The sequence below is a fragment of the Sarcophilus harrisii genome, chromosome 5 (assembly GCF_902635505.1).
Source record: "Sarcophilus harrisii chromosome 5, mSarHar1.11, whole genome shotgun sequence".
In the NCBI taxonomy this organism is placed as follows: Eukaryota; Metazoa; Chordata; class Mammalia; order Dasyuromorphia; family Dasyuridae; genus Sarcophilus; species Sarcophilus harrisii.
The window spans coordinates 157,065,101-157,081,172 of record NC_045430.1 but is presented as its reverse complement, the minus strand read 5'-3'; the positions used below and the strand labels follow the sequence as shown (position 1 = coordinate 157,081,172).

The 16,072-nt window shown below is 33.9% G+C and overlaps 1 protein-coding gene across 7 annotated transcripts in view; it reads left to right on the top strand.

Moving 5' to 3' along the window:
* Window positions 1–16,072, top strand: part of DOCK4 (dedicator of cytokinesis 4) — a 500,144-nt gene that overhangs the window by 425,940 nt on the left and 58,132 nt on the right. For 6 of the 7 annotated variants that reach the window (XM_031938828.1, XM_031938827.1, XM_031938824.1 and 3 more), the window contains exons 31-34: window positions 6,092–6,240; window positions 10,054–10,139; window positions 15,403–15,429; window positions 15,574–15,669. In XM_031938828.1, the coding sequence (XP_031794688.1) occupies window positions 6,092–6,240; window positions 10,054–10,139; window positions 15,403–15,429; window positions 15,574–15,669 (358 nt within the window). The remainder of the gene's footprint in view (window positions 1–6,091; window positions 6,241–10,053; window positions 10,140–15,402; window positions 15,430–15,573; window positions 15,670–16,072) is intronic. The other variant, XM_031938825.1, reaches the window with a different exon arrangement.

The window sequence follows — 16,072 nt, the reverse complement described above, 5'->3', positions numbered from 1 at the left end:
CTATCAACTTTACTATTTCTGGAATCATCATAGGTCATTGATGATGCATTTATGATGCAATGATGATTGCATTAAGAGTACTTAAGTCTTTCAAAGTTTCAAAACTATTGTTCTCATATGAATTGTTTTCTGTTCATTTCAATCTGTTTAAGCCCATATGATTCTTCCCACGTTTCTCGACATTGTATTGTGTAACTGCATGGTAATATTACATAATATTCATATGCCAGAGATATGATTTTTCAGTTATTTCAAAAGCTTCCATTATTTCTTTTGTATATGTGATTCCTTTCCCTATCTGGGAATTGTACTTGAAAGCATTATTTCCCCATGGAGGAAGTGTTGCTCCCAGATCCAGGACTTCACAGGATGGCATCTGCTTGGATCATATATTGTTAAGTACTGTAGATTCCATTCTAAACCATTCAAATATGACAGGTTATATTGCGACATAAAATAAGTGGATGTGTCATCTGAGTTTTCTGCATAGAGGAGTGAGGACAGTCAGATAGCATTAATCAGGAAAAGCTTTCTTGAAAAATATTACATTTTCTGACCTAGAAAAAATATGCTTGGCTTTTAAAATGTTTTAGTTGGTTTCCTTGGTTACCTAAGAAAAATCACTGGAATAGAGGCTCATTTACATATTTTCATCCCTTCTCCTAGAAGGCTTATGCTCCTTGTAGTATCACTTTCTGAGCTAGACTTGTAGGTTATAGTGTAGCTGTGTGACTTTGATTGAGTCACCTTGATTCTATTTCCTTATCTGCAAAGTAGGAATGATAAATTAGAATAGTGGTTGATGACATTTTACTCTCCTGACCGTTTAAACAATAACAAATTGTGCTGTGAGCCCCCAGAATAATTTAATACACTATTCCTAATATTCTTGTAGATTTATTTATTAAATATTTACATTACAATGACATTTCCCCCCAAACCTCCTCATTAACATTTATATCATATAGTTATAATTATAAAATATATTACCTATAATTATCTAAACTATATAAAATCAAGGCCAGTGAAGTGATATAGAGCATAGAGCACTGGACATGAAGGAAGGCAGACTTATCTTCTAGAATTCAGATCTGGCCTCCAGATGCTTATTAGCTGTATGACCCTAGGCAAGTCACTTACCCCTGTTTGCCTCAATGTCCTCATCTGTTAAATGAATTGGAGAAAGAAATGGTAAACCATACTAGTATCTTTGTCAAGAAAACCCCAAGTGGGGTCATGAAGAATTGGACATGGGATCTTCTGTAAGAATTAAATTATCCAGAAAGTCCTCATAACTTGGCAGTTATTTACTGCTTAAGATACCATTGAAGAGTTTTTAATGTAAACTCTTTGAACCATAATCATGAATCCTCAAGGAGTTCATCAACCACTATTTGGGAACTACTGCTTTGTAGGATCATAAATATAAGCCATTTATCCCAAACCCCTCAATTCTACAAATGAAATTTTAAGTAGTATTTTATTTTTCCAAAGATGCAAATATAGTTTTTAGCATTCTTCGTTGCAAAACATTGTGATAAAATTTTTTCTTCTTTTCTTCCCCTCACCCCCTCCACAAGATATAAAGCAATCTAATATAAATTAAATGTGCAGTTCTTCTAAATATATTTCCATATTTATTATGTTGTACAAGAAAAATCAGATAAAAAGGGAAAAAATTTAAAAGCCAAGCAAACAAGGAAAAACAAAAAGAAGATAAAAATGCTATGCTTTGATCCATATTCTGTCTTTATAGTTCTTTCTCTGAATGTGGATGGCATTTTCCATCAAAAGTCTATTAAAATTGCCTTAAATCAATTCATTGTTGAAAAGAGCCAAGTCCATCACAGTTAATCATCACACAGTCTCACTGTTTACAATATTCATTTCACTCAGCAGCAGTTCGTGTAAACCTATAAATTAATTTTTCCAGGCCCAGATGAATAAATTGATTTGTCCAAGGTCACAAAATGAGTGGAAGAGATAAATTTGAACACAAGTCCTTTAGACCATGGTGAAGAAAACATCTGGGAAACTTTAATGTCCCATCTAAATATGAACTATTATTATGATGTTGATTATTTAGATGGGTTTGTGTATAATACTTGATACCCCATCCATTTACCTACTTATGTCCCTGTGTGCTTCCTTGACACTGAAAATGACACTCCTATCCAGGTAATGAGGTATGGGAGATGTAGTTTCTATTTAGTCATTAGACTATTTAGTCATGAAAACATTAACTTTCCATTTCCCTCTATTCTCTCATCCCTCATTCTTGATTATTTTCTTCCCTTTTAAGGATAAACTGGGGGAAGCAGGGTAGGGCAGTGGATAGAGTGTTGGTCCTGGAGTCAGAAAGTCTCATCTTTCTGAATTCAAATGCAGCATCAGATACTTGCTACCTCTGTGACTCTGGACAAGTAAATCACTTCACTCAGTTTGCCTTGGTCCCTCATCTATAAAATGAGCTAGAGAAGGAAATAACAAATCAAGCTCATATCTTTGCCAAGAAAACCCCAAATGAGATGACCAAATAATAATAAAGGAATACTTATTTGCATAAGAGCTTTACTTTGAAAACCCTTCTAACGTCAAAAAGAAATGTACCTATGTGTAGAGAGCTGCTGTTTTACAGTGTAACTTTCTCACATATCTTGGTTTTTTAGGGCATCCTGTGCTTTATGCTACCTTAAGCAGCAAAATAAAAGGAACTATAATTAATGTGCATGCATTTAACTCTGAAATTGGCAAATGATTGTGGACAATATGGCTTTGGATCCAAAATCTAACACACAAGATGGAAGCTTAAAAGGAACATTGAAAAGGGGGGAAAACAAAACAAACCCCCCCCTTTTTTGTTCAGTTTCATTGATTGCTCAGTTAAGTTTGAATTAAAGTTTTTTGTTATTTGTTTTAGTCTATGCCAGAGAAAGCTGTGTTTGGAAAAGAATACAGTATGATTAAAATATATATTCTTTATAAGGCAATCCAAGCAATTGCATTTAATCTAAGATAGGCAAACAGTAGAATAAAAGCTTCTTGAGGGTAGGTGCTGTTTTGGTTCTTTCTTCAGGATCATATCATAGTGCAGTCCCCACATGAGGCTTTAATGAAATATTTTATAGAGTAGCTATCAATATAGATACTTTTTTTTTAAACTTGAAACAATCTGTCCTTCACTATTTGATCTAGTTCATGTATTAGGCTTTCCATGGTTATCCCCAGTTTTTCCTACTTCATTAGGGCCTTTGTGTGCCTTTGAGGTTTCTTGGAGCCCTGATTGCCTCTATTACTGATAAATTGAAGTGACCTCTATTTATTTGTTATTAGAAAGCTCTACAGTTTAAACTTAACAATATAAGACTCATATTATTTTATTATCTTTCTATGGATACTGACAAATGAATGTTGTAAAATTTAGAAGGACTCAAAAGAACTTCTTGATGCATATTGACACTATAGATAATTTGGGCTATTTTCCACTTAAAGAAACCCCTCAAAGTGGAAATTCCTACTAATTAAAATAGTGATTGCTCTGTGATTTTCATCCATGTGAGCAATTTATACAGGTTACAACTTCTCCATACCTCATACTTTTGTATTTCTTGTTCATGTTTTTTAATAGATGATCTATCCAATGTGCTAAAAGTTTTCCTATGGTTATTTTAATATATGCTTGATACTCATGTGGCTGGACTTCAGTTTTCTGTCATTTTTTCTGTATGATACATCTTCTTTATGAGTCATTTGAGTCTCCATTCAACTTTTACATCACTTTCTCACATCAGTCATTATTGATAATCTTTTATAGTCTACTTGAATCATTATTTCCATTTTCCCTTGGGCTACATACATACATACAAAAACATTTTATGTGTATGTATTTAGGAATTAATTTATACATGTAAATTTTTGTATGTATACACAATTCACACACAATTGCTTCCTGGTTTGTAATTATATTGTATATTTGACTTAATATTGGTGTTAAAAAGATGAGTTTTTGTGGAAATCCATATCTTTGGATCATTCATAGTACTTCAGAATTTTCCAAAAGGAGTCTGTCATCAAGGAGAGTATATTGCTATAAAATGGCATGTTCCATTTAGCATCTCTTTGTTGTCTCCATTCCATTTTTTCCCCCTACAAAAGCACTTTAATGACCTGGTTTAGCTGGATTTCATTTTTTCTGCTGCCCCATTATTTTCTATTCAGAATGTTTTTATGATGTGATGCTGCTCAGTCTTCCAGCCTCCTACTCTCCAGTGTTTTGGGAATGAATTTACATTTTGAATTCAAACTCGGTGTTGCCCTTGACTTCCATATTTCTAAAAGAGACAAGAAATTACATTTTTATTTTCTTGGGGAATTTCTAGTCTTTTTATTTTCTGTTATGTCAGCTATTTTGAATCAGTTAAATTTCTCTAAAAAAGGAACTGTCTACATTTGCCTATCCCTGCCCCCCCTTTTTTTGAAAGGATAGACCATTTAAAAACTTATTTAAATAAGATTGGAGCTACTATGAGAAGACTCCATGTCTTCTTTTCTTTCTTCTTACTTGGAGTTTACCAAGACTTTTGCTCTTTTGGTAAAAAGAGTTTACCAAAGCTTTTGCATTGCTTCATGAGACCATGATGACTCTTCAAAGACATTTCCAATCTGGTAAAGAGTCTTGTACCTTAGTCATTCTGTAGCTCCTAACCCTGAATCAGGCCTGGAGTCCATGCTTATTGTTTAAAAGATCAGCTAGCTAAATTTGAAGAAGTTTATCACTAGATTGGCTTTGGGATGATAATTTTTTTTGGCCATAAAGTATCTCAAAATCTATTTATAAAGCTACAGATGGATTGTAATCTGTGTTGGTTATGTAAGTATTTACTTTAAACCTTGAAGAATTGAAATAAAATTAAAGTCAATTCTATTTTACCAAAGGACAGTTTCAGAATTGAGAACAATGTCAGAGTACAAAGCCAACCCATATCTCGATGAGAATCTATCCAGCAGCCTCCACTTGAATACCTTACATGAAGGGAAATCCACCATACTTTGAGGAAATCTGTCCTGATTTATATAAATATAGATAAATTGTTTATGTTTATAAGTTTAATCAAATTTGTTTTTCCCTTATGTCAAGTCTATATTTCTTCCTGGAATTCCTATCTATTGCTATTGGTTCTGCCCTCTGGGACCAAGAAGAATAATCCTTCTTCCATAACATACCCATTCAAACACCTGAAGATAGCTAAGAGCTTCATATTCCATCTCTCCTCCCCACACCTCAAGTATTCTTGTTTTCCCAGTTCCTCTGACCAATTCTTTTATGTTATGGTCTCAAAATTTTTTGAAATATCTGGGTTAACTAGCAGTTTGCAACAGCACTAGGTATTTCACTTATCCTAACAAGCCACATTTGAATAGAGGCATAGTAGATATAGTTCTAAAGTTGGAGTCAGGAAAATCTGAATTCAAATCCTTCCTCAGACATGTTTTACTCTGAGCAAGTCACATGATTTCTCTGTGTCTCAGTTTCTTCATCTGTTAAAAAATGTGTAAGCTTATCATGTGTAAGTTCTTTGCAAGTAGCCCTTGTTTTGTTGGTTTATTTGTATACTCAGCACTCTATGTATAGTGACTATACATAGTAGATACTTAATAAAAAGCTTATTGATTGAAAACATCTCAGGTATTCATATTTAGTAATTCTATTATATTATAGAATAGCTGTTCCCAACTTTAAAAAAATTGCACTTGGCACAGTATATTATTTCTTGTTATGAGGAATCCTGACTGACACACTATGAGAAAGTTTAGAGAATTGTACACACATACATGCATAAGTTCAATATAGTTCATCTCTTTGAGCCAGAATGTTTTCCTAAAAGGGAAAAAAAACCCACTCATTTAAAAAGGAGTGTCATGACAAATGAGATTCACTTTGTAGAAATTCACTTTTAAACAAAATTTCCAAGAACTTCTCTTTTCTGATGGGAGATAGATCCATAATTGAAGACAGTGATGTCTTTCGCTATTTATTTCATACTATGTTTTCTGAATCACTGTCAAATTTTGATTTCTTTGTTTTATTTAGGAGAACACAAGCTTCATTTCATTCCTGCACTGATTGGCCCTTTCTTAGAAGTAACCTTGATACCTCAGCCAGACCTACGGAATGTAATGATTCCTATTTTCCATGATATGATGGACTGGGAGCAAAGGCGTAGTGGCAACTTTAAACAGGTAAGTACAAACTTCTCTCCATGCAGATGGAAAGGTTCAGTGAAATGCATTTTAGAGATCAACAAGTTTTTTTTTTAATAAACTCTTAAACAGCTGCAATCCATTCTTATTTTCATATCCCCATTGCCTAGCACCATGGCTGACATAAAAAAGAAACTTAATAAATATTTGACCAGTTAAATTGAATTAATTACATTTTGGTGAAAAGAACACTTGACTTAATGAAGGATCAAGAGACCTGATTCCCAATCTGTCTTGATGTGTGTGAGAAGAAGGGAAGAAAAACACTGACTAAAGGATCTAAAGAAATTCCTTTTAGTCTTGTAACTGCCAATAATTAGCTGTACCTTTGATGGCTCAACCTCTCTGGATTTCAGTATCCTTATCTGTATAATGAAAGAGTTGTATTAAATTATTACTGAGGTCCTTCTATCTCATCCTGCCATAACCAATTTGTTGTCAAAGCCTGTCGATTTCATCTTTGTAGCATTTCTTAAATATGTCCCTTTCCCTAATACTGCCACTATTCTAATGCAGGACTTCATAAATGCTTTCTGAATTATTTAAATAGCCTGCTGATGAGTCTATCTGCCTCTAGTCTCCCTCCACTCCAGTGCATCTTCCATTCAATCATTAAAATGATTTTCCTAAAGCGCAAGTCTTTTCAACAAACTCTAGTGGCTTCCTCCTGCCTCCAGGAGTAGACATAAAATTCTCTTTATATCACTGAAAGCCCTTTATAACCTAGCCCCTTCCTACTTTTCTGGTGTTTTTATACCTTACTTTCCAAAACATACTCCTTAATTCAATGACACTGGTGTCCTACCTGGTCCATGAACAAGATACATCTTTTGCCTCTGGGCATTCTTTCTTGTTCCCAATTCTTACAATGCCCTTCCTCTGCCATTCTGACTGCTGATCCCCAACCTTCCTTTAAGTTCCAACTAAAATGTTAATTCTTACAGCAAGTCTTTTCCCAATCCCTCTTAATTAAAATGCATCTCCTCTGTTAAATACTTTTTAGTGATCATCTATATCTATCTCTCTAAAACTTGATTTTATGTATTTGTTTATATATTTTAATATATTATATATATTTGCATGTTGGGTTGCCCATTGGATTGTAAGCTCTTTGAGGGTAGGGATTGTCTTTTGCCTTTTTTATATCCTCAGTGCTTTGTACAATTCTTGGTGTATAATAGGCACTTAATAAGTGTTAATTGATTAATTAGTCATATGGCCTTGGATGAATTACTTTACCTTTTTTGGAAGAACCTCAGTTTCCTCTCTGATAAAATGAATTGAGTGTTCGAAGTAATCTCTAAAGTGCCTCTTAGCTCTAATTTTCTATAAACCTGTAAGTCTATATTTTAAGGCTAGCAGTATCTTTGCTTAGTCAGAGATGGATCCCAATTGGGAGAATCCTAGAGTTAATGGTTTTTGAGATTGCCTAAATCCTCTGAATTCTAGATGTCATATTTGTAAAAATGGTTCAGATTTATTCACTGCACACATTGTATGTTGGATTAATTTGAAGGGGGAAAGCAATTCGATGCAGTAGTTAGTAGTATGATTGTTCACTAATTTAGATATTAATGATTAAGGTTCCAAACTTAAAAGGGCAGGTTTTTTTTCATAATGAAGAAACTATTCAGCTGCTTCTGCCACTCCAGAGAACTTTTTGTGCCTTACTTTGAGCTAATTCTTCAATTTATTCCTTGTCTATTTTATTGCAAATGAACCATTACAGAAGTGTTAGATTTAATTTCAAGCATTGGGTCAAAAGTTTCAAAGTACTTCACTGGAAGCATTCTAAAACATCAGAAGGTCAGAGCATTTTTCCAGGTTTTGTCACCATCCTCATTCTCACCATGTAACATTTAGAAAGGTTTGAGAGACATAGTTTCTGACGAATTTAATAATTTTTCAGGGGTCCTCAAACTGCGGTTTGTGGGCCAGATGCAGCAGCTGAGGACGTTTATCCCCCTCACTCAGGGCTATGAAGTTTCTTTATTTAAAGGCCCACAAAACAAACTTTTTGTTTTTACTATAGTCCGGCCCTCCAACAGTCTGGGGGACAGTGAACTGGCCCCCTATTTAAAAAGTTTGAGGACCTCTGATTTTTGTTAATAAGGTCAGCAGGTTATTAATAAAAAGATGGTCATTGGACCTTCTTTCTCAAACCAAAAACAATCTTAGGGGTTAAGTGACTTGCCCAGAGTCATCCAGATAGCACTTTCAAAAGTCACACATAAATGAAGCCCAACTAGAAAATTATACTGGAGAAAGGAAACTTTTTGTTAGTTAAATTTCACTTTAAAGGAGAAGTTGTGGGTTTTTTTTTTTCCCTATATAATAAGGTCAAATATTTGACAGTAGAGTGTCTTCTGCTCCAGGGAAGTATAATTAATTTTCTTTCCTTTTCACTATATTGTACAGATATAGTTATAGTTTTCTTTTCCTCATAAACAGGACTTGAAAATACAAGGAGGTGGCAGTGTTTTTATTTTACCAACATTCCAGAAACACTACTTTTTTATATCCCTTTAATGTTAATTTGAAATTGTTCTATCTTTTCCCTTTATCCAAAAGCAGATTTTGAACTTAAACTTACAAAGGGTACATAGCCCTATGTCCCCAGTAAAGTCAAATCAAAAATAGAAGGTTCTAATTTATAAAAAAATAGCCATAGCAACACTTATGGTAGTAAAGAACAGGAAACAAAATAGCCATCATTTGGGTAATAGCAAAATAAATGGTGGCATATGAATATAGTGGAATATTTGCTATTTCTCACGGTACACTATAAGGAAATCAGAGAAACATGGGAAAATGTGTATGAACTAGCCCAGATATATGATATAAGTAGGTGGCAGCTAGGTATAATGCAGAGGAGAGACGGCTGACTTATAGTCAAGAAGACCTGAATTCAAATTCATCCACAGAAACATTTTAGATATATCAGTTTCCTCATCTGTAATAGCATCTACCTTGCAAGATTTATAGTGAGAACAAAATTATATAACATTTCAAAACACCTTTTAAGCCTTGAAATACTTTCTGGAATGTAACATAAATGGAAAGAACACTAAAAGAAAACTGTATTCTAAATAACTGTAAAAATCAATATTAATACTGAAGAGCAAAAATTAGAATTTACCTTTCTCCTCTCAGTAGAGAAGTATGGGGGAGGAGAGCAGGTTGTCAAAAAGAATCAATTGTGATATACATCACAGAGGTAGTCTCTGAATTAAGGTCCATTTCCAGGGAGAGAGAAAACAGTGTTTATTCAGAAATGATTGTAATATTGGAAAAAATAAAAGACACAAATAAAACTTTTTAAAATGCATAAGTCCCAAATTATTAAGAAAGTAATCCTAATGGTTTACTTGAAATTTTTGTTTTGATGCAGGGATGGGTCACTTTTTTAAAAAAATGAGTTATGATTTTCTATTCATTGCAGCCCCTCCATGAGAATTCAGGCAGTGGAGCTGGGCTACTGGCTTTTTTGTTTGAATCCATAAATAGATAGCTGCCTTAGCAGCAGCAAATGCTACTCAGCCAGTAGTTTGAAGTCACGTTGCTCCATTTAAATTAGCCCTAAAAAATTCCAAGGGGACCGTTGCTGTTGAACACACAGCAAGTAATGTGACCTATCATTAAATTTATATATTTTTTCTGAAATGAGAGCATTTTATATGACTGTTTCCTTTGCAAAAATACGTGCATGTCTTTCAGTTTGTCTAGAAATTCTATTTGTGAAAGAGAAGAGAGAGAGAATCAGAGAACGGCTAATATTTGGCTCTGTTTCAGGTGGAGGCCAAACTGATTGACAAATTGGATAGCTTGATGTCAGAAGGCAAAGGTGATGAAACTTACCGTGAGCTCTTCAACAGCATGTGAGTAATAAATGTCTCTCATCTTTGTTTCATTCATTGGTGTTGGTGCAAAATATAGGTGACTCAGCCTCACTGTGGACGAGAACTACAGTAACAGCTTTGGTCTCCCAGGAGTGCTTTGTCTTTTTGAAGTGTGAAATAAAGGATAATTGCCTGATTCAGGCAAATGGCTCTTATTATGTTGATGATCAGACTCATCTCTTTATTTTCATCTGTGATTGGGACAGGTTGCATGTGTTACATAACAAAATTTCCTTTTCAAAAATCAAGAAATGTGGTGATGACTTTGAGTGGAGATGACAGAGGGAGAGGGGAAATATGGGGAATCATTAAGTGAGTGTATGATGCTTATCCATCAAAGCAAGGTGTAAGAGTTGATTAGCTTCTATGGAATTAACATGATTTCCACCTCTCCTTAAAAATGAAACACTTGTTGATTCCAGTCTATAAATATCTCATTGGAACTGATTGATCAGTGATTATAAATTGCTTGGGAAGATTTTCAGATTAGAATTTCATAAACATATTTTGATCTGGTCCAAACTCTTGTTTTATATGAAGGTTAGAAAGGAATGCTAGACCTGCTCTGAAGAGCCTCTAAAGGAACTTTGAGGTTGTTCAAATATGTATAATTAGTTTCTAGTCACAGATATGGAATTATCAATTGATCTTCTGTCGTGTTTGAAGTAGTCTGCATTTGAAAGGGTCAAAGTAGATATATGATTTAATTCTTTGGGAATTTCAGGCTGGTTCTTTATTCCTCAAAATTTTTCTAGGGATGTGCTTTAAAAGTATGCTTACATGTCTACTTTTTAGGTCTGTGTGAAGAAAGCAGTTCCCTCATTTGTTGATTATAAAATTTGACACTGCTTTCAGAAGTGCAAAATAAATTATATTATAGGTTTTGTAGTTAAAGAAATATACTAATATTTACCTCTAAATTGTTAAAAGCCAAATACAAAATCCCTTGCCCCACAAATAAAAAACTTTACTTGTGACCCTTAATTTGGAACAAGGATAGGATCTATTAAATAAATGTAAATGACTATTAAATAAAAGTAAATGACAAAGCAGATCAAAATTCAGTTTGCATCTGTAATAATTGTTATCAGAACATTAAGGAAAGTTAAACTGAAACAAAAAAAGTGGGGACTAAATGAATTGTCTTGGGGAATGATAAAATAAGTTCTTTGTGCAACATTCTGCACAGCACCATGTTCATGTGATTAATGCCATAATTAAACTCAAACTTTTATTAATAACGTAGCAAGTACTCATTCATCCTCGATTGCAGGGTATCTGTCTTTCTCTGACAAGAGTTTAGCAAGAATTCTGATTAAAACCTTCTCTAATGTAATAAATTGTTTTCTACAGCATCTCTTCATTTGTGACTTGAAAAGAGAACAAAAGTGAGAAAGCTTTCAATGAAATGATTCTTTAGAGATTTGTGACTCATTTTTTGCAATGAATTTTAAAGATTAAATACATGCTTCTGATTTCTTTTATGTAAAAATCCTGATAACATCTAATTTGGATAGCTTATGCATAAATATGACTTTGAAATAGAGGATAATCCTTGACATTGGGGGAAAAGTCAGTAATTAAAATATTAAGCCCTCCACATTTGTGACTCTTTTAAGGTACCTGGTATGTTATGTTGACATTTTTATCCTTGTCATGCATTTTTAGTATAGTTTCAGAAAGGTGACGACAATATTCTGCTTTCATGCTTTTATAATTAGCATGGGGGACAAACCAACTCTTAAGCGATGATTAAATGTCATTTGTACCTGTGGTCAAGAAAATGAGAAACCCAAACTGAATTTCAGGAAATGTTCCTTTGGCAAGAGCAACCATAATGAATTGGTATAATCACAGTGAGTCATCACATAAATTAAGAGTTTAGAAAATACATGAAGTCGGGGTGCAGATCCCCAGTTGGTCTTTTTAATTCATGCTTCTTTATGTATTGTTTGATATTCATTGAGAAGTAGAAAAGCTATAAGTAACTCAGTATTGCCAGCATATAAAGTTGGAGTTGGAGGTGGGTGGAGGGGGAGTCAGAAACTGCTTAGCAAGATACTTTGCTTTTTAAAGTGACAGATTAAAGAATTGGTGAAGAAGAATTGATGTGCTTAAAAGAATAACATTCCAGCAGTGATATGCCTTTCTTCTCAAGAGCTTAACAATATTTAAGTAAACACAAACACATATACATGTACACACATACATGTGTGCATCTATGTATGTGTGTGTAATACATTTCCTCACTGATCCATGCAACATCTCAGGGACATAGGTTTGGAATCATAGTGCCATTCCAAACATAACTGCTCAAACCTACACCATCAAAATTATGTTATTTGCTCAAGCCACTGGTTATCAAGACTATTCTATTCCAATTTGCTTTCCATTTTGCTACACTGGATTTCCATCTTCTGTTCAATATATGTCTTTAATGCTAAATGTAATTGGAGTGCTTTTGGTTTTCTAAACCAAAGTTTATTCAGAATTGTATAGGAGCTAAGAATTTAATGTGAGACTGTCTCTTTTAGATATACCCCAGAGTTCTTCCAAGACAAACCAAATAACCATAATCAGAATAGCCATTGCACTCTTTTACTAGAGTCTTTCAGTTTAATATGTATTTCTTGCTTTGCTGAATATGTTTTGTTTAAGTATTCACCAGGATTGTAATAACCTAGTAATTGTTGTAATGAATAATAAATAGAAAGGTTTTTTATAACAGTTTGTGGGATTGTTTTAGAGATAATGAAAACATTTTTTAGCAGAGCTATAGTACTTTCCAAAAGTAGCAGCTTAAATTTCTCCATGTCTTCCAGTTAATATCTTCCCAAGATATGCTTTCTATTGAAGATATATCATGCTAAAAGGACTAAATTTCCAGTGTCACTCAACTATTTTGAATGTAATTTTCCTGTTTTTGCTACTTGTGATAAAAGCTCCTACAATCAAACAACACAAGTAAAAAAAAATGCTACTTTAGAAATTGCCAGACAGTTCTAGTTCTCAGTGACAAAAATGTCATAAAATATCAGAGAAAGTAGAATAGTTATTTTTTTCTAAATTTAAAAAACACTTAGCTTAAACCATGTAGGCACAAAAAAATCATACAGACATAGTATAACCCTCTCCCATACCTTATGACATAGCACCTAAGACATGTATGATCAGGTTAGTCTATAATTGAGATATTTTGCTTTGTCTCCCCAAACTTCTAGGTGTTATAAAGTGGGTCCCAGTGTGTACAGTATATCTATTAGTAGTATTATAATCTAATATGGAAATAGATATCAAACAATTCTTAGGAGTAAGCTGAGAATGACCAGTTTCTCCTCTCTCAACTTAAAAATCCTCCCTTTACAACCTACTTTCTATAAAAGAGGTGATTATAAGTGAACTTCCCCATAGCAAGAATATAACTTAAGAATTACAGGACCTGAGTTTCATTCCCAGCATCGCCACTTAATTTCTCTATAATTTAGAGCCAATTATTTAATTTCTTCAGGCTTCAGTTTCCTCATCTGTAAAATGAGGAAGTTAAACCAGATGTTCAATAAAGTCTCTTCCAGCTAAAATCTATAATCCTGTAATATAGAGATTCGGATCCTTATCTGAACTCCAACACTGAATCTTGAGTTAATTATGAAAATGTGTTCTACCAAATTTCTCACTTTTTGGGGCCAGGGTATGTTACCTAACCTCCCTACTTGCACCAGAGAGCTGTGAAAAGTAATGAAATTCATATCTCTAAAACAGAAGCTTTCATGTATTTTTAGAACTCATTACTTTGACTTGAATTCTTTGTTTTTGAAGCCATCAAGTGTGTGGTTGTGCATGGCAGTCATTTCACAGAGCTGTTACATCTTCCCAAATTGATTTGGCAGGCAGTTCCTGAATTAGTACATGGTTCAATACTGTTTTGGCATTTCAACGTGAACAAGGTGCTGTTCAGAGGTTTCTGAAAGGGAGTACTGTACATTTAAAATTTTGAAACACCAGAAATACCAAAATAAACAAACAAACAACAAATCCAAGAGACCTCCCCCCTTGTATGATTTATCAGGCTAAAATCCATTGCTTGTATCCCTTCCATCTTTCCATATGCTACTTTTCTCTCACTTAGTCTAACATCATTAAGAGAACAAGCACAGGATGAACTAACAAAACATATGTGATTGGATACAGAAAGAAAAACAGCCTAGATAATAAGTCCAGGCGACAGAGCAAAGGAATGGTAAATTCCAAGAAATAAAAATAATAATAAAAAAAGAACTTGGGAGTGAGCATAACCACAATCTAGGATCCAGAAATAAGACTTCATCACTCTTTTAATATTCTAGATTTCTTTTATTGACTTTTTTAAAAATGACATCATGAAAGTCATCTAATTAGTTTTCTCCCATAATTAATGTTTCTTCCATATTATGTCTGGTAAAATATAGAAAAAAAGAAAACGGGAATTGAAGAAGGTTTTGAAGTCAAATAATCTTCCCTATTAATTTGGAAGGGGGAAAGCCTCCCTGTACCAGTGGACATAGGCTGTTCACTTTTTTCTCTAGGAAAAAGTTCAGTTTGAGAGAGCTAAAGGAATTCACTGATCTTGTTGTTGAATTTTTTGTGGGTTGGGAACAGAAAAAAACAAAACAAAACAAAACACAGCTCCTAATTATTATGATTGTTGTTATTTTACATTTATTTAGTGCCTCGACTCCAAGGTGCTTAAAAATAAGGGGAAAATGTAGGAGGAGAGATGTGGTTCAGTACTTGTCATCAATCTGCTTTAACAACCTACATAGAAAATCCTCTGTGATTAATGACTAAATGAATGAAACTGTTGAGTGAGTGCACAGATAGTACAATATGTATTGAGTGGGCAAATGTTAAGTGAAAGGAAAAAACGCAAAACGTCATACCGTCTGTACAAGGATTTTCCTGTAGCAGTTGCATTGCAGTAAAATTGCCTGGATGAAGATGCATTCTACTGAGAGGTAGGAAAACATTTTTATGTGAATAAAACAATATCCTACTGAAAAGAAACTTGGAGCTACTCCTGTTTTCCATTTGTATCTTGTTCTTTGATTTTTCCAAGATGCAAGCTTCTAACAGTCTAAGGGGCACTTGGAAATATCTTTGAGCTGTGAGATGTCTGTGTGTTTTGAAAAATCTTATGCATGTTTTTTGACTTGATGACTTGGATAATCTGAAAATCAATTTGCTTTGTCAATGCTTCCTGGATTAGAATTCCACTATTTGGTCCATATCCTAGGTAAGACATTGTTTGCAAATTGTGGTACTTGTGAAATGTTGCAGTGGTTGCTAAGGTATTTAAGGTACTGATGAAGTAAAATGGTTGTCATGGTGACTGATAAAAATAAATGTTGAAATTGTCCTGGGTTCTTTTCTTTTCCAGTCTACTAAAGAAAATTGAACGGGAAACATGGAGGGAGAGTGGCGTATCATTGATCGCCACTGTAACCCGTCTAATGGAGAGGTTATTAGACTACAGGTGAGCTCCTGCACAATACTTTTCAGAAATCTTGGAGCAGGGTTAGGGTATCTGATGGTTAGAACAGAATAAAGATTCCACTTGAATAATCAGTTCAAAGGACTGGACTATTAAAACATGAGACTTTTCGAACTTAGATAACTGGCTCAAAACCAAGCTATTGGGAAATTCTTATTGTCCAGTTCTGGGCAAGTCCTAGGATATGGGAATTCCCTTCTGAAAATCTACTAATCAAGCATCTTCCTGATTCTTCATAGAGTGAAGAATTAAAATGATGGGACCGGTCTTGTTATTTAATGAAAAGAAAATTATGTTGTTTTCTCTCCTTTCTAAATAATGGGATCAATTAAACATGTCCCTCTTTTTTTAGCTGTATATTTGTTTTTTTTTAAAGCATTTATTC